The following is a 27,399-nucleotide window of genomic DNA, read 5'->3' on the forward strand; positions in this document are numbered from 1 at the left end:
GTGCTTAATAGAGCGAAGCATTACTTCACGCCGGATCAGCGATTAATGCTCTACAAATCGCAAATTCGGCCCCACATGGAGTATTGCTGTCACTTAAGGGCCGGAGCACCTTAATACCAGCTTGAACCTTTCGACTCGACCTTTTTGCAACTACGAGCTATGAGAATTTTCGATGATCCCAGGCTTACAAGCGGTATCGAACCCTTAAGTTTTAGGAGAGAGAGAAAGATGGATTGTGTTCAGAGGAATTGTTCAATATGATGCCCACAGCCACTTTCTACCATCGTACGGCTCGCCATCGACAGGGATTTCATCCTCATGTCCTACAGCCTCAATGGTTGCGTACTGCGCGGTTTCAGAGATGTTTCCTCCCACGAACACTCAGGTTGTAGAATGAGCTTCTTGCCGAGGTTTTCTCAAGAGACTACAGCATGGGCTTCTTCATAAGGGGGGTAAAGAGGTTTCAGGGTCGGCAACGTATGCGTAATACCTCTGGTATTGCAGGTGTTCATAGGCTACGGTAACCACTTACCATCAGGTGGGCCGTATGCTTGTTTGCCACCTCAGTGGTATAAAAAAAAATCTCAAGCGATTTCTAACAAAAGGTTCGCACTTGTATTTGTTATATGTACGTGTTTTGTAATATTGATCTTGATAATTTTTACAATCAGTAGGATTTAACTCCATGCTAGTTTTCAAATTTTTCATGATTTTTATACAAGTTCAATGAATGTAATTTTACAATTTGACTAATATGAGTTTGTATGCAACTTCCTTTATAGGGATAAAGGTCATGATAGATAAAACAGTTCAGCTATGATATGATGTTTACAGGCTTACTCGTACATAATTAGTAAAAAATTACATTGTACATAAGCTTTGTATATTACATATAAGCAATATCGTCTTTTTGCCCTTTCCCATATATATTTGGAGTAGGTGTAATCTGTTTTCTTCTTCCAATCATCTCTGTTTACAGTCTATCCATCTCTTTTTGGGTCTTCCTCTGCACTTATAACCATTCACATTCATATGTAATACCATTCGTACCACATTCTCTTCTTCTTCAAAAAAAGAAACTTTATAATAAGCTACATAATTTTTTAAAATATTATATCATGGTATTGATAGTCGAGAGATGGGCAGCAGTGTCCCTCTTCAGATACCACCTAAGCCTAACTGCGATTAGCAACTTCTGGCAACCCCTCTCCTTCCCCCACACTAGGGAAGGTCTATGTTCAGCAAGGGACTATTAATGGCTGATATGGTATGGTATGTTATTATATAATAATAATGATTATTATTGTTTGATTAAAATTATTTTGTTTAATTCCACTTCCTTCATTTTAGGAACTACTCATAGGTGTTATTCAGTAAAATGATCATTTCCAAACTGCGACTACTGTCCCTAATCTATCAAATTCAAATTCAAATTCAAAAATCATTTATTCATGTAGGACATTTTAGCCGCTTATGAACGTCAAATTTTTACATTATAATTTTATATTTTCCCTACCGTCCAGTTCGGTATATAGATCCAATTGAGAAGAACTGGCAAGAAACTCAATTGAATTACTTTTTTTTTAAAGCCAGTTTATTTACAATGTATATTTATATAGGTGTCTATGTCTAACATTAAATGAAAATTCAGTGCATGAACAACTATTGCCATGCACACTCGTCATTCAAGTAATCGTTTAGTGAGTAATAGGCTTTGCTCAGTAAATATGATTTAACAGATGTTTTGAATTTATTTAAGGGTAATTCCAACATATCCTTTGGTATCTTATTGTAAATTTTTATACCTATTCCCATAAAAGACCTATTAACTTTTTCTAAACGATACTTGGGGACAGCAAGTTTGTCTTTAAATCTAGTATTAATATTATGAATATTGCTGTTTTTTGGAAATAAGTCAAGATTTTTATGAACATATAGAATATTTGAATATATAAATTGAGAAGCAACGGTGAGAATCAAAAGTTAATATACTTAAGTTTTGAATGTATAAAGTTTTAAAAAAATGTTTGTCATAGTACTTACAAATACTTAGCGGCATAATATTACAAACTATATAGTTCGCAATGCAAATGTCTCTGATAAATGAATTCTTTACTTTTGAAGGAATTAGGTTTTCAATTTTACAGTACTTACTGTAAAATTGAAAACCTAATTCCTTCAAAAGTAGCAACGTTGATTTTTATTAACACCATGATCTATGAAGGCATTCAGGGAAATATAATATCAAGAATAGATGTTGTATTTCCCTGAATGCCTATTTTAAACACGAAAGCAACAACATATTGTAACTTTATGTTACGTTGTTTACGTAATGTAATTACCTAAGTATAGGGCAAGTGCGCGAAGGCTGGGTGGGATTGCTCTGTACATTGAATGCTGCACTTGTTTTTAAGCACGCGCGCGTCGTGTGGTGCATGACCCCATTGGAATGTTCCACGTGCACTAGCCAATGGAATGCGCAACTGTTTGCTTTTTCGTTTTTTTCACTACCACCGTCACAAACAATACCTTTTCAAACTATTTCATAACGATTCTTTACTAACGCGATACTTTCTAAAAACAGTCGCTTGGGTTTACATATTGACATTTTTTGCTTTGTTTGAATAAATGTATTGGGTTTGGCTTCGGCGAAACAATATTGAATTTTGTAATTTGAGTATAAATGATAGTTACTAAATAAAATATTAATTTTGTTATTGTAATGTCTAAATGTATGCCCTATGGTCCCAACAAAGAATAGGCCACTCCTTCCTTTCCCATGAGTGTTGTAAGAGGCGATTAAGGGATTTTACTGGTTAGGGATGGGCAGCAGCAACCCTCTTAAAAAATCACCAAAATCTAACTGCGGTTGCCTGCCAAAAGTGGCAATTACTGGCAAAACCACTAAGGAGGGGGGGGGGGTCTATGTTTAACAGTGGACAGTTAACGGCTGATATCATCATCTTCATTAATGCCATCAATGGAAATGCGTTACCATAGCTATTACAGTGAACAAGTATGTACTTTTTTTTAATGGGTGATAATGGTATGGCGCTATTGGTATACACTGGCGGGGCACCAATGAGGGATGATAGATGAGGATGAAGCAGGTCAGTTAGCCCATCGTGACGAATTCAACAAGAATTGTTCACGATGGTTTCCAGGGGAAACCACGTGAAGGTCAACCTGATAGGGCCATATTGCTTGCAATGTCGAACTCCATTGCTAACAATCCCTTTCTCCCCAACGAGTTTGTACTGTAATGTCCATGGCTGTAAGCGATGCTTTCCACTCTTCATCATGTGGCCTATCAACTTATTTGTCATTCCAAGTCAATTGGTTAAACTATAGAAAAAGTAATTTTTTTACATCATTAAATGAAAACATCTCGATACCGTGAATCAACTGTGTTAAAATCTGTATCTTTCAGCTATTTGGGTTATTGTGGCGGAGAAATGTAGTTATCAGTTCTATTAGATTCCTGACAGTCAATCTATGCATTTTAAAATATTACAATTTTAATTAGTTTTTAATGAAATAATAATTTGAAAAGTAGCAAGTGTGATTTAGAATACTTAATATACATATATCCGTTTGCAATTTCTAAAAGGATCATAAAGGCGCTATCCCGAAATAGAGCAGTGAACGCGTATGTCTAATGCCTAATAAAGCATCGGACAGAAGGAAGTGAACGCCGGAAAACGAAGTCCGGAAGATAGTCCGCGCATTACCGCTCTAGATGCGCTTTTACGATTTCCTGTGCGCCAACGCCGGACGCGACGCGCGCTCCGCCCGTTAAGTTAATCATTCACACTGATCATTGACGCCGTCTTGTGATTGATTTATTTTATACTATCAGTTAAATTATTTATAACAAACTGCGTACCTCGACTTTTCTATCGCGTTGAATTAGTAACTATAAAAATTAGACTTACTCGTATGTTCATATAAGATGTGGTCATATAAATTGAGTACTAGTTTCCATTAAAAACGTTCTCTTGCTACACTTATTATCTGTTCGGTAGACTATACAAAATAATAAATAAAAATAGCATATGACTAAAAATTCTGATTATACTAGTGCCTAGAAGTCAAGTTAGTTATGGGAATTTCAAAATTTTTTGTCATTTATCGGGCCATGTTTCTTTGGGTAAATGTTTAGAACACTCCTTTAATTTCTTCTCCTTATTTGATTTCGATTACGCCCAGTAAAACCTATTAACTTATTTGCCATAACGCTACTAGTCCAGATCTTCTAGATGAGATATTCTTTATTGTTCTCTCCAAAATTTTTGAGTAGAAAACTCGTATCCAAATTAGTAGATCAATTAGCCCTTTAATATACTTTTTACTCTTTTATCTTTTGATCAATTACGGTTTGCTACGTTTAACTAAGATTCGGTCTTTGCTCTATATTCTTACTAGATCTATAAGCAGATACTTCATCATCATCATCATCATATCAGTGTTAACTATCAGCTGCTGAAACATAGGCCTTCTCCATAAAGAGGGTGCCACGCTAGGCAGGCCGGCGTTTGCTGTTAAGAGAGACGCTGCTGCCCATGCCTTGACCCTTAAATTCTCTAAATTGCTTCTTATGTCAACCACGAGATAAAAAAGGGTGGCCCATTCTATGCCGGGACCACACGGCAAAGTAGACACATACTTGCTTACTTTATCTGTAATACAATTTTAAGTAAAAGAATGTATAGTAATTTTACCATTAAAATATAATATTAATTATATACTACTATATATCAATACTCATTATATATCAATACAGCGTTATTACTTGCATAAACAGATTGTAATTAACATGGTGAAAAAGTGTCACTTTTACTTTAAGAGATTACAGAAACTTATTACTTCTTTAATTCAGTGATGCACCGCTTACTTATTTCTCGGTTTGCCCAATGGTTGACTGGTAGAGAACACTGTCCGGTATGTATAAGTTCATCAAATACATATAGATTTTCATTGTGCATTAAAATTTAAATAAATAAGTAAATATTTTTCTTAACTCCACTAACTTGAGGGTGAAATGTAAATAAATTGAGTTTGAACCAGGCAAGCCATTTTTTTTATTAATTTTTCGCATTTTACAATATCCTGTATGTGATGTTATTTTGTATTCCGATCCCATACCCGTAGATACGTCCACACATCTATGAAGAAAAGGAAGAAATTATAATTAATATTACTAATGAGATATAGTAAATAAATCCATTTACTTTATAGTTTTTATCGTAATAATAACATCTTTGTTGATAACAAATGACGTTAACATCTAGTGCGTCAACCAAACAATATATACGTCATGCACCTCGTATAGCCGTCATTATACTAGTGTAATTGCAATTATTTGCAGTTGTTGAAAAATAACAAGTATTCATGAAATGTGCGTAATTTTACGTACTTTTTTTTAAGTCTTAATCACTTACGACTATGTTAACAGATTATCTAGACATAGAGTAACCATTCAATCCAATACGACAAGAGGCAAGATACCCCTCGTTCCTTCTTCTGTAAAAATAGGAATGAATAGATTGTTAGTAATCGGGACTAATAGCCCTGTTCCTAGTAATAACATATATCCTATGAAGTTTCTTCATGCGGTTTCTTTGGTAACCACTACGATTAATTACTGGTGATTTCGACACGATGGGACAATTGACCTGACTTCACGTATTGTCACTTTGGTGTATACCCCGCCAGCATATACCGATAGCTCAGGTGGAGTTATCATTCTGTTTCTATCTTATTAGAAAATATATTAAATAAGAAATTGTTTAGTCGGATGAGAACGAGTTAAACGCGTGAGAAGCCGCAAATTCTTTTCTTTCAATTGTAGAAAATAATATCATTTTGGCCAAAATGTACAGGCGACTATGTGTAAATTATTGCGTAAACAATAGACCTTCTTTAATATACATAATTATAACGGGATAATAACAAAATGATAAATATCACCGAAACGGATCACTGTTACTTGCGTAAGATAAACCGTAATCTGCTACGCTGCTACTTACTCATAATACTCAGAAAAGTCAGACAAATATCGAGAAATAGTATTCATATTATGAATGGTCATGATTCACGGAGTTACTGTAAATTTTAATTTGTTACTCATCTCGTAATTTTGTGAAATATCAATGGACTTCCTTGTGTACTAAAATATGATTACAAATAGGATCTTGATTGAATGATAAAACGGGTGTAATTTTGACTCTTCTGCATCTCTTGTCAGGCGGGACCAATGCTCTTAATATTAAATTGTTAATTTACTAGAAAAATACTAATTTGCTAATTGCATTATAGTTTTACCACACGTTACTTCGAGACGTACACTTTCCCCTAAGAAATTGTTGATTCCTCAACATAAACAGTAGAGTAAAGGAAAGAGATCGTTATTTAGCGATAAGGCCGTCCATTGTTACCTCTTTATCTTACTTTTATGTAATTAATTATTCATTTGTTTGTGTATATATTGTTAATCTTTATAATCTGTATCATTATTTAAAGCGTATAATAGTTTTCATTCATTTATTCATATAAATGCTCGTATATAAAATAACAGTGACGATTTTGATGCAAATAAAATTGCCTTCCCAAATTTTTAAGATTGAATTAATATAAGAATTTCTGACTGCATGAAAAGTTACTCTTATGGAGGTAGTTACAAAAAATGTGAACTGAACTTAAAAGAAAACATAACTGAGCTCTCAGAAAAGCATTTTTTAATTTGAATTTCGGTTACTTTTTATCTCAGAAAATCAATATATTATATCGGTGACGATGGCGCATAAATATGTAATATTATATTATACAGATAGGTTTAAAAACAATTCCCACTTTACTGGATATAGATAATTGCCGTCACAAAATTGAATGAGCAGGTCGATTAAGCAATTATTGATCGAGTGTATCGCGACTCCGGAGTCGCCCAAGTCGCGGCCCACAGCGGTTATGCGTGGGCGTAATGACGTGTCCCATTCATAATTCACCTGTTCAATAAATACTGGCTACCTTCGCATGGTTATCGTTAAATGCTGACTAACATAAAAGGCTTGCCTGGAATGCTGCATTCGTCGAAGGAAATCCGCATTAGCGCCTTCTGCACGTACTTACCTACATGTAAATAGCTGTACCAGTACCTACAGTGTGTCGCGTATTGCTCAGTTATGACATCATTTTCGCGGTATTCTCATCTAAGAAATACCCTTATTTTGTGAAATAATATGAATAAATTATAAAAATGCTTAAAATGTTTTCTGTCATATTATAAAATGTAAGGTGTCCACGTAAATAATTAACTCTGTAAAGTAGTCTTAACCATAGCGAATAGATACTACGCTTTGTGAAAATTCATGATGATTAATTGATTTATTATGACGCCAAGAGGTAACAAACAGATTCATTTTCACATTTACTCGTATTCCAATAATAAGTATTCCAATTGCATTGCTCAGAAGTTCTCTATGGTACAGTACGATATGCGTGTAATGCGCAGATCTTTTTTAGTATTAGCATTATATATATTATCATTAGCATATTTTTTTTATATGCCTTACCTGATAGAAAACGGTAACTATTATCTATAGATATGAGCATTATGAATATTCTAGAACATAATATGAAACCCATTGTGACCCTTTTTGTGACCATTCCTGACAACTAATGTGCAGCAAGCAATGTCGCTGCCTATATATCTCACCCTCCAATCCGAAACATTATTTCAGCAAGCACAACCTGGCGACTAAAACAGAGTTTTCTGTTCTGTATATGTATTATTGCTACCAATATACAGAAAACATACTAAGATTATGCATCAAATTGGTATTAAGGCTCTTGTATTTCACTATTCCTGTATGCGCCTGAAATATGGGCATTAAAACAGTCATTTTCTAGCGTAGACGTACTTGATACATAGTAGAAGTATAGATTGCTCAGAGTAAGGTCAAAATGGCGAACAAAAGAGTTTTACCTCAAAGACCTTCAAAACCCACGAGTCCAGAGACGGTTTAAAGATAAAGAGATGAAGTTTCTTGGTCACAAACAAAATGTAGACAATCTAAAAAAGATAATCGTTCCTAACGATGTCGAAGGAGAGATGGGTCTGAGGTGGCAACAGGAGCACCGCTACAGCCATTTATCCAAAAAACGTAAGATCTTACAACTCATGTTCCTCCTCATACCATGAGGAATGTAATGTAAAGATATAGAATAAAGCATTACATCAGTGAAATATGTTAAGACATAATTTTACACTGCAGAAATTACATATTTTAATAGGTTTATAACCTTTAATATTTATTGACATTCGAATAATGTTAATTAAAATCGAATTATTTAATTACAAACTTACAGAAACTTGCTAGAGAGATTCATCCGAGACAATGTTGAAACTTTTTATGCTACATCTAATTATACTTCACTCAAGTTGTTGCAAAACGATTGAATAATATGTGAAACACGAGTTATGTTTTGGCGAGACGTCTCATCCATTTCGCGGACACAAGGAGACGAAACGGTCTCAATGATCCGACCTTATTTTTGAATTAGAATGCGGCTGTGTTTACATTTTTCTCCTTATTGTGACATTTTTGGCTAGTATCCAGATTGTGACATTAAACAAGCAGCACATTACGTAGTCTGGAATTGCAATTCCTCTGAGATAATGCGAGTTTAACATCATAATTGTATTCTAAAAGACATTATTATTTTACCATAGGCAACTTTGAATAGTGTTGTTCAATCAACAAGAAATCTGTTATTTTGATTTAAGCATTTATGCTTGTTGATGCAGTTTCTAGAATTGAGAGCTTTCATATCGTAATACTGCAATAAGCATACCGTAATAAGGAAGCTAAAGTGGCAATGGGTTGGTCACATATCTCAAAGAACCGATAACTGATGGAGAACAAAGATGCTTGAGTGACAGGTAAACGCAGTTTGGGACGACCCCCCTCTAGATGGAGTGACGACCTCAAATACATTGCAGGGAGTCAGTGGATGCAAGTGACTCAGGATCGTTCTTTATGAGAGTCTAGTTTAGCAGTGGACGGATAATGGTTGAGATGATGGTGAAGATGATACTGTAACATCTGTTTTTCCATTATCAAAGAAAAGATTTCAAGTTTCTAAATTACCATTTAAAAATTGGCTTTCTACATCTTAGAATAAGTTAGACAAAAAAAAATAAGAAACCTCTTTCCAGTCCAATTTTCTTGTTCTACCGAAAGAAAAGTTACCAATATAAAAAAGTAATAAATAAATAATTTATTTTCATGTATCTATCTACTTCTGATATCCCTTTAATTAAAAGCAGATCATAATAATCTAGTTAATCATTGATCAGAAATCATTTTCAAAGACACGATATATTGTAAAATATATTGTATTATTACTATAATTATACAATATATTTTATTAATTTTGTAAAAAGAGCTTATATTGATTTAGGTATTTGCTTTATCAAATGATTGGAATTGTATATTGTTAATGCAATGTACCACTTTTGGTATTGCTGAAATGATATTTAATCTATTATCTACAATGTACAATAGATATGACACGACAAGATGAAATATCCAAGTAGTAAATTCTGGTTGTTCCTAGTAAAAACGTATTAAACTCAAAGCGATATTTTACTGTAACATATTTGCGGCGCAGCTTGTGTCATTGCAAGGATAATTATTTAGTACAACTGTATTGTTTCAATATTGGCAATAGAAATGGTCTCTTCTAAGAAAGTATCGTTATTCATTTTACTCTATATTTAGATTTCTCGCTATTGTACCGCGTGTTTATTATAGACGGATGTGACTAAGCGTAGCGGTATCGGTGCGACAATGCTCTATTCTTGTATTGCGCGAGATTCATTTTGTAACTAGGAAGGGTCTCCCAAACCACGTAGCAACATTCTGATTTTCGATTAGAACTCCATTAACAATGTTAGTAAGGACTGAACGTAAAGTTTGAATAGTATTAACCTGTTTTAACTACTCGGACGTCGTCGTGCCTAACCACATTCCATTTCGTAATATGAAAGTACTTGAGGAATGTACAGCTACCATGGCACTATTTTGTTATACGTAATATATACGTTATAGTATTCGTAAATAAATGACTAGTATCTTTTTGTTGATGATAATAATCGCAAACTCATTATAGTTCTAATTGAACAATTTCGTACTAGTTACGGTTTTGTTAAATATAATACTGCAATTACTTATAAAGGCAAATTTATAAAGATGGATCAAAGTCCGAGCGCATAGTTAACGGTGACGCACTTCGCCATCTGACTCGATAAACAACCTGTGTTTCTCACAGGAAAGCGGTGATCGATCAAACCACTCTGCCAGTATGCAAACAAATGCATCGGTAACATGCTGCACCGAAAGCTTCATACTGAGTGAGCGGGACGCATATATATATGGGTGACGAACGTGAGATGGAACGCACCAAGTCCGGCATCGAATCCGTGCGCGTGCGCTTACGAATTGCATTCCCATACAGGGTAACGGCGCTCGTTCGCCTTTCTCGTTCCTACCAGAGGTCTTATGACGACCTCTCGCTCGCTCAACATGAATGGAGGCGCCATGGAATGCGGTCGCATGACGTGCGCGGCGCCGACGCCGATCTCGATGCACTTCACTATAAGGCTAATTCTTTTAATGTACTTTGACCATAGATTTTCATTTGACTGATTATATGGATAGAAAAAAGTATAAGAATTGAAAAAGACGTTAAATTCAAAATATAAAAAAAAATTATCACGTTTTCAATTGGGTAAAACTATCTTTATAATATCTCCGTTCCTTTTCATTTCAAGGGACTCAGCATATTTATATTACCTATGCATAGTTATTTATATTTAGTAAGGAATATTACCCAGGAACGGTTAAGTCAAAGATTCTTTAATATGTAGATGGTAAATAATCTCAGTTGGTATTTGTTCCTTTTAGTATCATCCGTTGTTAGTTATTAAAATATTGATAATCTATCAATTTCTGTATACGTTGTATTGAGATCAATATTTTTTATTCTCTAAATATTATACTCCAAAAACTCAATACAATCCAAAAATATAAAGCCTTTTTTTGTTTCTGTAATAACTGAAGAATGAATTAATGCTAAATTTATTATAGTTTTATGTCCTTACGGTGATTAAGGCTACTAGATGTCATAAGCATGGCCTATAATTTGCGACATGCATATTTAGTCTTTTGTTGCAGACTATGGGGTCGAATGTAATTTTTTTCTTTTATTTACCACTATAGCGTTGTGTTCTTGCAGTAAATAAAGTTACTAGACCTGATGGATAAAGTCAAGTCACTGGTGTGTATTTTTATGCCTGACATTGTAATCTACAGCTGGAAGTTACCTTTGAAATGGCTATCTGATCTGACTGGCGCTTAGCACATTCAGTAGTGTATCTAATTCGAAGTACGATTTTTTTCTTTTGAATCCTCATTATTTGTAAATTTATCAAAATATTATGCGTAAATCTGTAGGTATTAAATTAGGATGTTTAGTCAGAAATGGTCGTATGATTAAATGAAAAAAATCATGTTAATGCCATAAGGTTTAAGTCAGAATAATATAAAATAAAAATCTCATATCATAATATAAAGTATAGAATCGCAAATCAAGACTTCTGATATACATAGTAATGCAACAACACTTACAATCCGTTTTAAAAAATTGACTAACATCATATCTATTAGAGAAATTACCAATTTTCGAAAACGCTGTTTACTTTGTAATTAATCTTACTTAATTCTATTAAGACTAATTAAATTTAACAGTTACGTGATAAAACACTTTGTTGTAATTCTAATAAAGATGTGTGTCTAATAAAAATTCTATATAAAATTCAGGATAAACTCGCTTAGGCATTATGTCGCGCATGGTAGCAGCAACACAGATATCAACGACTATAAAGATTCCTACAGTGGATGTTGTTCTGTATTGATGACGAGCAATATTGGGAAGTTGGCCGTTGAAGTTGATGGACTACTTATTTTAACCGGTCCCAGGCAGCCTTCCCCTACACCACAGTTCGTCCACATATCACCAAAACCTCTCGTCTACCTAGTAAATATCACAACGAGAATTAATTTTATTTCAAATAATTTCAATAAATTCCGACATATAATTAACATTTACTGGATTCTTGAATGTTGATCGTTTGATTAGTCATTTTAATGATGCTTTTTTACAGTTAGTGATCTGAATGCCGTATAAATTTTGTTTGGCAATCGGTTTGTCGTTATTGATGCCTCTCATCTGTCCCGCGGTGAAGTTGGTTAATGTCCTGCTATTGATGGTCGCCGCGGCTATGATCACGGTTGTCCGGCTGACCGAAAGCGCTTCACTAAGGAATTTGTCGGCTCTCGTGTAATCTTTTACGCTTTCGAATGTTGATTATTAATTGCTCTCTCATTCAACAGATATTGAATTCCAATCATTCACCGCATTCTTTAACGCAGCTTAGGTAATAAGTTCAAATCCATGTATGCTTTTCTGCTCAGCTTGTTGTTTTATTTTATTAGGATTGAAAATTACAATAAATCTTACATCCAAATCGCATTGAAAGTTTTATTATTATTGTACCTAGGTATATTGTATAAACAATAACTGTCATGCATTGATACACCTGAGAAATAATGTGTAAACTCTTTTGTGTGGAAGTTTGGATTGATACTGTTTTCTCTTAAATCAACATGTGAGTACAACAGTGCTCCTAATGTTTCTTAGTTTCAATGAAGCTCTACGAATATCTGCTGGTAGTACTTTTATTTTATTTTCATTGGGATCAATTTTAGTTGTTATATATTTAGTTATCATTATTATTAAGAGCAGTAGTTATGAAACTTCGGTTTACAGAAGTGTGGCAACGTTGTAGTTATGGCATTTATTAAAAACAATTTAACATTTTTAATTTTTTTTTGTATGACTATTAAAAGTGCTTTGCTAGCGAACTGAAATGTTAATCACAAGATACATTGCATATAAATCTATCATTAAAAATTTTTGCACCTAGTCGTGCTTCAAATTTTATTTTGGATTTTATCAGTTATATTTTTACAATCAAAATCCATATTTTCAGTGACAGGCTTAATAAGCTTAATAATAACAATATTATTGTATATAATATCAGAAATGAAAACAGCTCAATTGTTTTTAAAAATTAATAGATAATTGCTACGTTGCCATATTTTGTTATGAACACTCAAACATGTATGTGCTATACACGTTCGAATATGTAATATCTTATAGGTACGGTATAATATGATTTGAGCTATCATCCTGTCAAGGATTCGCTGTTCGTTCATGTCACATGTAGTGAAGTGCCCACCTCGATCGTCGCTACCAGACTCAGATGAAGAGTTAGATTAAGCGTAATTTTTTGTAGTTATAATCCCCCCGTTCCTATCCATCGCCCCCGTTCAACGTGCCTTCTTTTGTATGAAATGTTAGTTATAATTATTTTAATTACGATCGAAACTGCCGTCACTGTGCAACTCTCAAATATAATTTCACAAGCTGGTAGTTGTGTATCGTCGCTATTATTTATCTATGGTTCTGTCAATGTTTTCTATTTATCTTTCATGATTTAATTTGTATCGTTTTATATTATTTTCTTCAAGAATGACTACAGTGACTTCCGTAATAACATAAGACTTATTTTTTTAACTGTTATCCGAATTAGATACCTGCTTTAGCCTTAAATTATAGCATAATAATGTTATAATCTAAAATATCCCGTCATCACCACTACTTCAAAAATTCACTGTTCACTGCTGAATACAAATCTTCATTTTAATGTCTACATTGAACTGTCCGAAGTTATCAGCATGGATCGACTTTTTTAAACAAAATAATTGTATTTATGGAAGAAGTTCAGTGTTGAGATATCATTATCAGAAGTTAAAAAGTAGATTTTGCTACATTAAAAAACATAAACTTATGTCGTGACAAAATTAATACATGTCCAACACAAGTCACACACATACACGAAATATTTTATACGAATTTAGAACTCCTTTTGGAAGTCGTTTAAAAATCAGCAATCTTTGATGTATTTAGTTGATAAACCAACTTTGTTTTTGGTTAAATAATTTTAATTTTATCATCAGGGAATCTTTCATTTCTTTATGTAAATTGTGTAGATGCATCAGGTTTTTCTATTTAAGTGTGCTTGTAGTTGTAATGACTTATTCAGTGGGTCAATTAATTTATTCATGGGGTTATGTGGGTACGGTTAGGTTTGGGTAAAGAAATTTTAAAGATCTAAATTGATAGATTTTAATTTAAACCCAGAAATACTGCGAATTTTGGTCTCCATTTTAAATTGGGATGAATGTATACAATATACCTGCCTATTAGAGTTCACCCCGGCACATTGATCTAGTAGAACTCAGTATTTCCTTTTACAAGCCGAGTAATTTACCCGATTTAAGTATCTCGGCTTGGTCTGCGTATAATTTGTTATTTCTTGTGACAATTTCGACAAATTTGTGACAAAAACTTTTAATATAAAATATATTTAAAATATGTGTTTATTTTCATATAAATAACAATGTATAGGTATTTCTTTAAAATTTTATGATTTTGACCCAATTTACTTAATGTTTGCGTTGATAGCTTAGTCAACACAACAACCGTTTCCCACGGTTTCGCCCACGCGTAACTCATTATCACCCGTTCCTTATTGTTATTACTATTATTATTCATAAAGAAATAATAATTAGTTTAGTATGTACTTACTTGTATGCTTTTTTATTTCCTTTAATATCATTTATATCGAAATTAAGAGAAAAGTTAATAAAATAGTGACATAATTGATTCATTACAAATAAAATGCATTTTTAATTAAAGTGGAGCAACTTTCGCGAAGCAGTCGCGACGACGGCGGCGAATAGCGAGCGGTGCAAGAGATTGCTGTAGCCTCCCATGCGGAGCCCCGCTGTCTGGCAGCCGGCGCCCCACTCCGCCCCTCATCCCGCACCGCCCCCGAACCGACCGCGACTGTCAGCCCCCTCTCCCCCCGCCTGCAATACCTAACGCAACCACCTCGCATTGCCACTTCATCTACCACCGCATATTGAGTACAAAGACACGTCGACATTCTCGTTGCTAATTCCAAGGTTGGATACTTGTCTCCGTATATCTCGATCCATACTGAATGCCATACTTCTGGTTGCAAATATTTCGAAGGCACTACGCTATGCGGCATTGGGCATTAGACTTTTTCAAAGGCACAAAAGGCATAATTTTAATGTTAATTAAATAGAACAACAAGATTTGAAAGTATTTTCATTTTTATATGTGGTATAACATCGAAAATGCATAGGTTCATCAGGAATTCGCAAAAGATGTTACATTTTTATGAGAGTACAATTTTTTTTTAAATTTGAAAATAAATAACTACTAAATATTTATGCACTTAAAAATACCATAATACATTTGTGAAATGTTTAACTCTAATGAAATGTTATAAAATATTTCATAAAGTTTAATAATTATATTACTAAATTATTTTAGTTTCAAAATAAATATTTCTCAAAAAAAAAATGTAACTAAATTTACACTATCCAAACCACAACACATTTATATCAAAAATTATGTGATATGTTAACCGCAACATATAAAAACAAAAGAACGTTTTGTCGTCAATTACAATGGCACGTTAAAAGATTTCTAATTTAGCAATAGGCACTCATTAACAGCGTATGTATGTAACCGTGCTTGTCAAATGGTGTGAACATTAAGTATATGAAGTATCCAAGTATTAGAATTGGGACGTGTGAGTAACATGTGTTTCTCACGATTAATCCACCAGTGATCACGGACATGCGAGTCTGTGTACTCGGCCTTTGTTAGATGACACTTGACTTCCCAAATGTTTCACACCATATCAATTAAGTTCATAATTCATTTAAACTAACTGTTTATACCTTCGAGTCAAATTACTTTTAAATCAATAGTTAAAAGTTAAAAATGTTCACTCAAACGTTGACCAGAAAGTGACTGTTCATGTTTATTTTTTACTTGTAGATGATATATGATCTGTCTAAATTATACTAGCTATGAGACTACACCGTTTTAGTTGGTTGCGCATATTATTGGAAGGCTCTAATTGAACAAGTGTGGTGATGGTTGCAGCTGGCGACCTCGTCTCTGCCGCGTAGGTCCGATTACGACAACGGCAGACACAAGGTTGTGCAAGTGATCGATGGAAATTCCAGTGTGACAGTGGCAATTGTTCAGGCTTAGAGTCCTGCGTTCGCTCACCACATCGCGAGGCCGCGGCATGAATGGAGTGCCGGTATGTAGGTCACGGTGTCGTCAATGGGCCGTCGGCAGGGCCCCGCGCAGCCGCCTCTTGCGCTCCCATCGTGTCGTGAAAGTTGCGACTACTTTCGCGAGTGTCTTTGGAATGGATGTGACATTCTACACTCTAACACTCGAAAACTAAGTCACTTTTCGATTGCCAGTTTTCAACATTGACATCCGCTTCGGCGTTTTGTGCGTGCCTTGGAGACTTTCTGCAGCAAGTTACACAGAGACCTCTACAGTACCGGTGCATACGGTCGGATTTAGCTCGTATCGCTAAAAATTCGGCCGCGCCGTATGCTCGTGCTTAGGAATTCATTTCCGGGTAGGTCGGAAAGTGAAATGGACTCGTCTGTGATGTAATTGGAATTCGGATGTATCCGGAGTCAGCGTTACTCCATTCACTTATAAAATTTCTATAGATATCGGTTGACATAATAAGCTGCGAGCCGGAGCCGTTTCCGTGACATAGTTAAAGCGCTGAAGCGTTAGATGACTTTTTTCTGTTAGCACTGTTTAAGTTATAATTTAAAATTTTTATTGTACTTATATAGCTTAACTTTTATTTACATAGTTTCCTAGATAGCTTTAAAACTGACCGTTATAGTACCGGCTTTGTACCGACAAAGCCGATTTGAATTTACAATTAAGCGTAACCAGTTGGTCTTGGCTATAGGCATCATAGAAAACAGTTTTTTTTCGTATTCCAAGAATCGATTTATATGACTAAAATTACTAATTTATTTTATGATTACCTGTTTCCCACGGCTTCGCCTGCAAAAACATGTTATTTTCTCGTTCTTGTAGGACCTTCTTTAGGATTAGAGTAATTTTTAAACATGGTTATCAGTGGCGTCGTACCTCGGAGGGCATGTAAAGCTGTCTTTCGGTAAGCTACGTCAGAGGCGTATCTGTATAACGAAGGCGGCATAGAAAGTCTTAACGTCAGAGGACGACACTTTTATACAAGTAGTAAATAGTGTCTTTTAACCCTTAAATTAGCATAATATATTTTAACATTTTTGATTCTAAATTTGAGTTGTTTATATGTATCTTACATAAAATAGAAAAAAATCCAGGTCTTCCAGATTTTGAGAAAAACTATGTACCCCACAGTGTACAATGCCAACTACACAACGAAACACGTTTGTACACTGCAAGGGGCATTGTTTAGTTTCTAGTGAAATACATTTTGATTTTTAATGAATTTTATAATATTAGTATATAAAAGGATGTATTTGATATGTATAAAATTTCAAAAACCATTTTGGGTATTTGCTAACTCACTAAGAAACGAAAATTAATTTTGCCATTTTATTTAAGAATCTGTAATTCTATCACTCTTTTATTATTATTGCTTTGTTTTTATCATTTAGGTAATCCAGGGCGGACTTCTCATTTACCATAAGTTCATTTAGTAGACTTGTGTTTTCTATCATACCTTCTCGCTTAAACTTACATATATGAAATCTTTTAGTGATCTTACCATCTTGCAGGTAGAAGAGTAAAAATTGTAAAAAGATGATATTATACCTCTAAGAGGTCATAAAACTGGTTAAACTGGAACTGAGGGTATATAGAATTTGGAGTGTGGATTGTATTTCATTTTCTTATTGCTAGAGATGAAAATACTTTTTAGAACCTAGGTATTGGCGAACCAGTTTTATTGTCAATAGAACTCTAATGAATTCTGTCGAATCTGTAGAACTGTTTAGTTAGTTTAACCTTTTAAGACTTTAGTAATATATACCCAGATGTGGAGGTGGTGGTATAAAAATATTACTTCGTGAAAGCTTGAACCATCCTCTGAGTTATATTTTCATTGAAAAGTAACTCTATTTTCACGGGGTGTATAAATGTTTAGATCCGCAGGTAATATAATTGGCTTCGTGAATTTGTATGAACACCGTAGATAGTTTACATACAAATTTACGAGGCTATAAACAAAGTTCGATTTTAGTGATGTACCTATAAGTACTCGTACTGGGTTGAATATACTATCTTCTTAATGCAGCACTACTACAATCACTACACTCGCAGCACTTTGAACAAGAATTACTTTTAGAGTGGTGCCAACCCTGAGTGTGTGATTAAATATTTGAACGCATGTATATTTGGTGCTTGTGATTTATCTATTTCGTTTCTGTTTCTGCTTCTTCTTTAATTATTTTCATAATTTGAGAAAATGCAACAAAATTATTAGAACTACATTATCTCCTATTATTAGAAGCATTCTGGGCCTTTGCTTGCGCCCTAACAGATGTTTTTCATCCATAGAGGTAATATCAGAAAGCTTTCTTACAGATGCCTTTGTCAAATATAGTAAATTTTGTGCAAAGTTTCAATGCCTAGTATTTCCTGCTGTTAATGGGTAGATTATTCAGGACATTTATCTTTAAATGTAATGTTAAATCAACAAAAGTTTCGTAAATATAGCCGTCATTCTTACAGTAAGATTTTACTCAATTGATCAGCGGTGGTCGGTCGACTGCTCGGCGCACGCGCTCCTCATAACGGACAGCTTTCACCGAGCTCAAAGGCTCCGCGCCGACATGCATGTTTATTAAGTTAACCATTTTAACAGGAATTCCCTTGCCGTCCATTTACGCTGCTATTAGTAGTTACAAAGTATGTTTTTGGTTGCCAAAGTAATTGTAGGTTTTACATAGGTATAACTGTGTATTGTATGTATTGTATTAATGAATGTTCCTCATTAGGTTAGTACCGAGTTTTATACTGTGAATTAATAAAATATTTTTAAATAATTGTTAATTAAAATAAAATGGCTACGATTGGTATTCAATGTTCATACTACAACTATGGATATTTTTCTATTAATTGTACAAATTTTATATTGTTATGTAATCTTTTTTTTTTTAAACAACTTAGAATGGGAAACAAGCTGACGGCCCACCTGATGGAAAGTAGTAACCATCGCCTATAGGCATGAGCAGTATCATGGACATAACAGAGTATACTGTTTCGCCCATGATACCCCCCATGCGTTACCATTCCTGAGGACTCAGGTGTTATTCCTCTGTACCCAGTAAATTCACGCCATATCCTACCCTTCAAACCCAAACACAGCCATGCAAACACAGCTGCAGTACGGTTGAAACACGAATGGGACAGAGGTACCCAAGCAATCGACTTTTGTACAAAGTCTCCCTCTGGTAAATCGTTACTAAAGTGTAACCTTTCGTTACGAGAACAGTCAGTTGCGTTTAACGGCAATGGAGTCTGTACAGTTAGGCGCATTCTTAGAGTGCCAGCGAACGGCGCAGGGAGTGGACTGGCAGGTGCAAGGGAATGCTCTTATCTATAGAAATACTATTGCTACTACACTGTTCATGTGTATTTCAGTTTTTTGATCGTTTTTTAATTCATAAATCATCTATATTGAGTACTCCTTACATATATAATACTTGTTTCTTATGGAAAGGAGCAAAATGTATACTTTTTCTATAATAATATAATGGTTTATTTTTCTTCACAATAATAGGTTAGTACAATTGTTATAATCACAGATTATACAGTAAATTTAGATTGCATTATATTGTACTAGGAATAACTTCTGGGACTGGAACAATATTTTTTAATTTTATATTTGTGAAAATGAGTTCGCTGGTTCATGACACCTTGCAGGCTTAACAAATCACTATATAATTTAGTATACTTATAGGCACTACTTGGGATGGAGAAGCGCATAGGCTACTTCTTATCCCGGTCGTTGAACATATCCCAATCACGTGAACAAAATCGCAGATATAACTAGTAGCCGAATATTAATATTATCTTGGTGAACTTTTAATGAATAAGAAGCCTACTTGTCGTAATTTTCATTTACCAACGCATCCGAAGTAATCCCAGTATAAAAATTATCGTACTCTTACTTGAGTGCTTTTGTTGTAAAACATTTTGTGATATTTGAAAACATATATACCGTCGTATGGCAATAATGGCGAAAGAAGATGTCCATTACAAGTATTGCTACTACTAGTTTAATTTTGAAATTTTCAAATATTTTTCTACTCTAAAAATACAACATTTCAATAGACACTCGTAGCTTAATAAGAGTGTTATTTCGCGATTATTAGTTTAACACGTCATAAGAGTTTATTCTGGTGTAGACATTGTACTCTATCTATACAAATATATCTTTGTAGCTGATCTCGATTTAGGAATTATAAAAAATTAAAGGGTTTATTAATAATTGGATATGTATGTACTTAATTTAGAACCAAAATACTATTTATATGTTATCTGTTGGTAATTATATTGATTAATATGCGTATATATGACTTAATCTAGTCTTTAGATTGATCCATTATGAAATATGTTTTTTTTCTATTACGTACTTTTCTTAATTTGGGATTACGAGAAATAAAGGAGATGCTACAAGACATTTTAAAACTAAACCTACATACACAGTATACACTCGTATATATGCACATTAGTTGCTTAGTCACCTTATAACATATGTAACATTGATTACAACAGCTTTTATCGAGTGCTCTACCAGTTATGGCAATGTCGCAAAAACCATAATAGAGAGTCGCTGTGGTGTGGGCGGCTGCCCGCGTCCGCCCCTGTACTTCATATATATCTAAATACAACTTCAGGTCTAGACAAACACATCCATTTAAACTAGTACATAGATGGGTTATTTAAGAATACTTCAAATCTTTAACGAGCTCTTAACGCTTCTTCTTCTTCTTGTAGTGCCTTTGCAGTGAAGGTTGACTATCGGCTTACGGAATCTATCCTTGTCTCTTGTCTTGTAAGTTGGAACAGTTCAGTAGCATTCGCAATGTCCATCTACTCTGGGATGTGGCGAAGCCAGGATTTCTGCGCCTGACCCGTCTCTTGCCAGTAATTCAGCGCTTCACTCGGTTGAAGAGGTTTTATAAGTTTTATTAGGGCGACAGATGCAGCCACCAGGAGGTAGAAGTTATTGTTAGTAATGGGGGCTAGCAACTAACATGTCGACGTCCTTGCGGTTCTCCTGGAAACTATTATATTCATTTGTTGCTGAATTGTTTTCGATGAGCCAACTGACCTGCTTCTATTCTCACCTATTATCATTCGCTGGTGCCTCGTCAGCCTATTTCATTTTTACTACGTTACTATTCCATTATTATCCATTAAAAAAAACCAGTCCACCTAATGAGTTATTTTCATTATATATGAATATTTGTATCACGAGGCGGATCTAGCAATCCGTCTTTTATGAAGTCTAATATAAGAGGCCAGCAGCTTACTAGCAACGCAGGGGGAAACCTCAAAAGAGAATCAATTCTACATTTACAGTGCATTACATGATGCATGCACAGTGGCTGTGTATCATGCATATGAATATGAATAATATACATGAATAATACTAAATAAATAAGACTGTTCTATCTTAAATTGCTATAATAATTGTAGATAATTTCGTTTCGTACGCTTTAAGAATCATATATTTTTCAAACACCCTATGAAGAGTTTGAAATAATATAGGTGTTTCGTACATTCATTATTAATGGAAATAAGCAGAGATTGTTTCAAACTTCTGGATGGTATGTTCATTGACATTTTGGAGATGCTTAAAAACGAAAATAGATATAAACTCAATTAGCATACAAAAACATTGTTTTAATAACCATTTTACATATAGTCTGTCAATGTGCATTGTTAGGTTTTAGTTGAATCTGTTCGTTTTATTTTTGTTTAAATGTAAATCGTAAATGATATGAAAAAGAGAGTGGATATTATCGTATCGTATATTTAAATATAGTATATAGCATCAGAATAATAAGTATATGAGTATGGAAATCAACCTAAACGATAGGGTTTAAAACTGGAGATTTTAACAGTTGATCCATTTTCTTATGTTAACATACAGTAGGAAATGATTTTTAGAAATTCTACCCCTAAAAGGGTACAGTAAGGGATGAATTATTGAATGGAAACCCGTCATTTTCAAAGTTAAGTATGAAATTTCATATACAAGCTTCTAGTTAGAAATAAATATGTATTTCTTCATTTTTAAAAATAAGAGGGTAAAGTAAGGATTGAAGGGATATGGGAAGTACGTCATTTTTGGAGTAAGAACATAAAAATGTAATTTCTCAGCAAAAATGAACACTTACGTAATTCGTCGTTTTTTTTTAATGGAACTTAAAAAAAGGGGATGAAATTTCATGCTCTTTATTTTGAAATCACAACTATTTATCTATTACTAACACTTACGCACGAGTGAAACCACGGGCAATAGTTAGTACTTAATAAATATTTTTTTTAATTTTTTCAAAAATTCAATTTTAATACGAAAAAAGCAAGCAACAATAATGTAAGCATTGTAGTTGATTCTGAAGCAAGATTCTTTGAAACTATCCGTATAAAGGTCTAGTTTAGCAATTTTAGTTTTAGAGATAGTATGACGGTATTGAATTTACTATTATGCAATAGCCAATTATTAACATTTCCTAGATGTATATGTTATCTAAAGTAATTCAAATTATAATCCATCCAACCATAAAAAATATCTATCGACTCAAACATTATCATATGAGCCGTTAATTGTCCATTTCTGAACGTAGCCCTCCCCTATAAGGAGGAGAAGGGGGTTGCCACTAGTTGCCACGCTTGGTTGGGTTAGCAACTGCAGTTTTTGTTTTATACAACTTAGAATGGCAAATAAGCTGACGGCCCACCTGATGGAAAGTGGTAACCGTCGCCTATAGATATGAGCAGACATAACAGAGTATACTGTTTCGCCCATGATACCCCTCATGCGTTGCCATTCCTGAGGACTCAGGTGTTATTCCACTGTACCCAGCAAATTCACGCCATATCCCACCCTTCAAAACGAAACACAGCCATGCAAACACACTTTAGTCGCTTCTTATGACACCCACTGAAAATGAAAGATTGGCCCATTATATAACGACCGACTGCCCGAATAAGACAGACATTACCTTCTAGTGATATCACGGAATAACTTTGAATTTTAATTTTTTTTCTTGCACGAGTGTGTTGCTTCACTTGCATTGTTTATTCTCTTAGTCCTTTCTTTGTTTATTTTGAGGATTGATAGGAGATAAATATGGAATACCATATCTAAATTTATATAAAAGGACTGAAATTTAATCCTTGTCTATTATTTAAATTTAAAATTTCCTCCTTTTAAGTAAAGTTTGAGCTACGAATTGTTACTTCCTTCTTCAATAATACAATGTAGTAGAATAAAGAATAGTACATAAAACTAAAAGTGACGATATTATTAATCAATGTATTATTTAATAGATTAAATAGTTATTCAATCCATCTATATGATCATCGTAACAATCCATTAATGACCCACTGCTGAGTATGGGCACGAATCAACTATTGTCACGCGGTTTGATATAAGTTTTTGATTCTTCTCGAGTTTTCTTCTTCGCACGATGAATGTGTTTTTTTTTTTTCTAATCAGATTTTATTCGATGATAATGATTTATTGTCTATTTTACGGAAATCTAAAGCAATATATCATAAAATAATTAATAAAATAAGTAACCCTATTCTTAAGACAGTATTTCACACCATGTGTCTGATGACCAAGGAGTTTATTATTAATTATTAGTATTAGTTTATAATGAAATTATTTTGACTTGTATTTTAAATATTTATGTTTGTCTATTGTCTCAATTTACACCAAAATCATCAAATTATAAATATTATTGCATAGAATGTAATGTAAAATATATGTATGTACTCGAAATAAAAAGGTTATTTTTTTCGTTTTTACAACGTATTGATGAAAATGAGTGATGACACATGTATTCTTTTTACTTAATAAAATTTTAAAATTCCAATAGTGTGGTAAGAAAACCTAATGAAGAGCTGCTTTCAGTAGCAACTTTATTTTATTTCTATATTTTCTTCAATATGTGTTTCGTTAGCCACTCTATATAGTCCGATAACCGATCCTCCAGTTTCGAAATACTCAGGCATTTCTTAAAGAAATATGTAGCTAGTTTCAGTTCCACCTTTTTTATGCATATTTAATATATTATTATTTATAATAATTTTATATTCTTTTGTCCAAAGAACCTTGGCGCTGGGAATTGGCATCCAAAACTTTCCGGAAGGACTTGCAGTCAGTTTACCGCTGCAAGCAGCTGGGTTCTCCGTTTGGAGAGCGTTCTGGTGAGTATCATTTAGTAGTTATTGTATTATAAAACAAACTTTGAAAATTCCAAAGCTGTATTAAAAACAAAATTTTATTGAACAATTAAGATTACATTTCTAAAAATTACCTTTATGTTTCTTTCATCTATGTCTATAATTGATATGGACTGTGTACAATAAGTGATATCTCATATTATTGTGGACTTAGTGTCTTGTGGTGTGCGGCGGTGCTCGCGAGTTAGATAGTGGCATGCGCGGGTATAGAATGCGCCCGCGCTTGTCGTTAGGCCGGATGCCAACGCAGCCAGACTGGCCGACCCCATTCCTGTTCAGGCTAATTCATTTAGCGACTATTGCCGCAGCGAGCCGACACATCACGCCGACTAAATGGACACTACTTCTTAGTACCTAAAGCGGTTCACTTTAAATACCAACGAACATTTTCATCTTTTCTTGTGTAATTTTCACGATCGATTATAGCAAATCATTGCGATTTATTGGCCTGTGCATATATCGTTGTTCGTTAAGGTATAAGAATGTCAGAGCAAAAGGTTACATCTGCTTCGCGCGGAGTACGTGCACGCATTGTAAACGTTACCAAATAGGTAAAAGTTGTAAATAGTCGCATTCCATGGTGTTCTCGGAATCGCTGGCGCCGCGCCGCTCGCGCTACCGAGCTACAAATTCACATTGCTCTTGTTAAAGATATGGATATGCTTACTTGACTCTTTTTATTTTATAATTGTTATTAACGTATTAATACATCGATTTAAAATTATATGGATATGGCTTTTATCGGCGTAAATAGCAAATGAGCAACTTTATTAATTTGTAACTACTAGCTAAAAATCTCCAGTCTTGTCCAAGTGTGGAAATGAAGTAATATATAATATGGTTAGGTAAATAAAAACCTATATGAAATGTAATCAACATTAATTAAACAGGCTTAGGAGATGGATTGACAAATTTACGATCACAAGAATCATTTTGTTCTCTCTTATGCCATATCCAACGTTTAGTGAAGTATAATCAACATTTTCACATTTCTCAAAGTATCAAATTAATTCTTTCATTATATTAATAAAAACAGTAAGTTTAGAATTCAATATGACCGCGTTAGACACGAGGTGTTTTTATACTCTGTCAAGTAGCTGGCTATATATTGTCACTTAAAGTATTTGGGTTACAAATACAAGTAAAGGTAGACAGCGGGTACTTTTCAAATAGCTATTTTTCCTATTTATATAAAATCTATTGTCAAAGTTAATTTCGATATCATAGTCGTATATTGAAAAAGAAGTTATACTTATTCTTAATTTTTTCAGTTGTTCCGAACAACTTGTCTTGTACTTATTTGATGCTTTTATTGAAATAGAATTTTTTTTCTCCTGTCTTGGTGTTACTTACTTTGGCTAATAAACTTACGTAATTATTAACGCCCCAAAATATTGTTATCGTCAAAGAAATATCAAGCATAAAAATGATGAAAGATAAAAATGCAAAAATACTACAACAAATATTGAGTAAATAATAATATTGGTCTCGAAAGCTTTTTAATCGGTATATGCTTTTTAAGAGCCATCGATAAAACTAAAGCGTCTTATTAAAATTAAAATAATACTTAAATATTTTATGACTTTATTATGAATTTATTTTCCGTGTATGGCGCCTCTACGTTTTCGTGTGTTGTGGCGTGGCGTGGTCCGTGTTTATGTGGAAGCGATAGGAATGCGCTCGAGTGGGAATCCTGACGCGGAGGAGGGCGGGAGTCGAACAACGACCTCGTCTCGCTGCGCCACCCTGCGCCCGCGCCGCACTATCTCTAAACCCTTAGTTTACAAAAGTTCTTTAGTTAATTATTAAATGCCTTACACGTATTTCATTAATTCATATTCACACGAGAGTTTAATTAAATTTGAACTGATTTACTTTCATACAACGTTTATGCTATTAACTTGAACAGTTTCTACGAAGTTTTATATCGGTAGTTTTACTGCTCTTCGTAGACTAGCGACTGTACATTTAAATGACCTGATGATGTCTACATATAAATTCATCATGTAACAAATCAGAACTTGATCGTTAAATGTAGATTGACCACAGTAAGTGTTACATTTCAAGACTTAATGGGTTGTAAATAAATAATTCTGGATATTTCATACAACGTCATCAAGTTCTAAATTGAGCAGTCTTTGTTTTATGGTTATTAGATAATTAATACATATACTCTAATATACATTATGTATATTTATAAATACATAAAAACTGCCTAAGCCAATGCAAATTGACATATCTACTACTGCATTAATACAAAAGTTTGTATTCTGTCGAAATTCAAGTCTTAGTCATCCAAAGGTTTTACTACGCATTAAAAACTGCTTTACTATCAAGACAATCAATATTATATAGAGTTCAAAAGCAGTAATAGTAGGTCTGCAGTGCGGAATGCAAGGAGCGAGGAATGCAGCCTGGGCAAGAAGTGCCCTCGCCGTCTCGCGCCGTCGCCGCATCGCGGATCCCTCCTCCCCCTTCCTCCAACACTGGGAAAGCGTTTGCAGCCTTCTCATAAATACAAATATAGGGTGGTAGGAGTCGCATTCCACTGGAGCCGACACATTTTCTTTGAAGGGGATTCAATTACAAACAGTTTTTTCGTATAACCTTACAGCATGGTCCATTTACTGAAACTTCTCTTATTGAATCCATAATTTTTTTATTGTCTCTTATTTCTAATTTTGGTGTCACTCCAGTAAAACTTTTCTTTAACTCAGCACTAGTAATAAAATTTTACTAAATTTATAATATTGATGTCCAACGCGTACAGATATGAAAATACCATTACAGCCACTCCGCACGCCATTACAGCAATCCGTTCGTTGCCACTCCTAGGGATTATTTAAG

General features: G+C 34.0%; 1 protein-coding gene across 1 annotated transcript in view; it reads left to right on the plus strand.

The window, feature by feature from the left end:
- The window catches only part of LOC113521353 (zinc transporter ZIP11), a 71,550-nt gene that overhangs the window by 17,705 nt on the left and 26,446 nt on the right, over positions 1–27,399 (plus strand). The window contains exon 5 of the mRNA XM_026906875.3: positions 24,418–24,516. Within this exon, the coding sequence (XP_026762676.1) occupies positions 24,418–24,516 (99 nt within the window). The remainder of the gene's footprint in view (positions 1–24,417; positions 24,517–27,399) is intronic.

The sequence above is a fragment of the Galleria mellonella genome, unplaced genomic scaffold (genome assembly GCF_026898425.1).
Source record: "Galleria mellonella isolate WM207_F2 unplaced genomic scaffold, CSIRO_AGI_GalMel_v1 utg55, whole genome shotgun sequence".
Classification (NCBI taxonomy): Eukaryota; Metazoa; Arthropoda; class Insecta; order Lepidoptera; family Pyralidae; genus Galleria; species Galleria mellonella.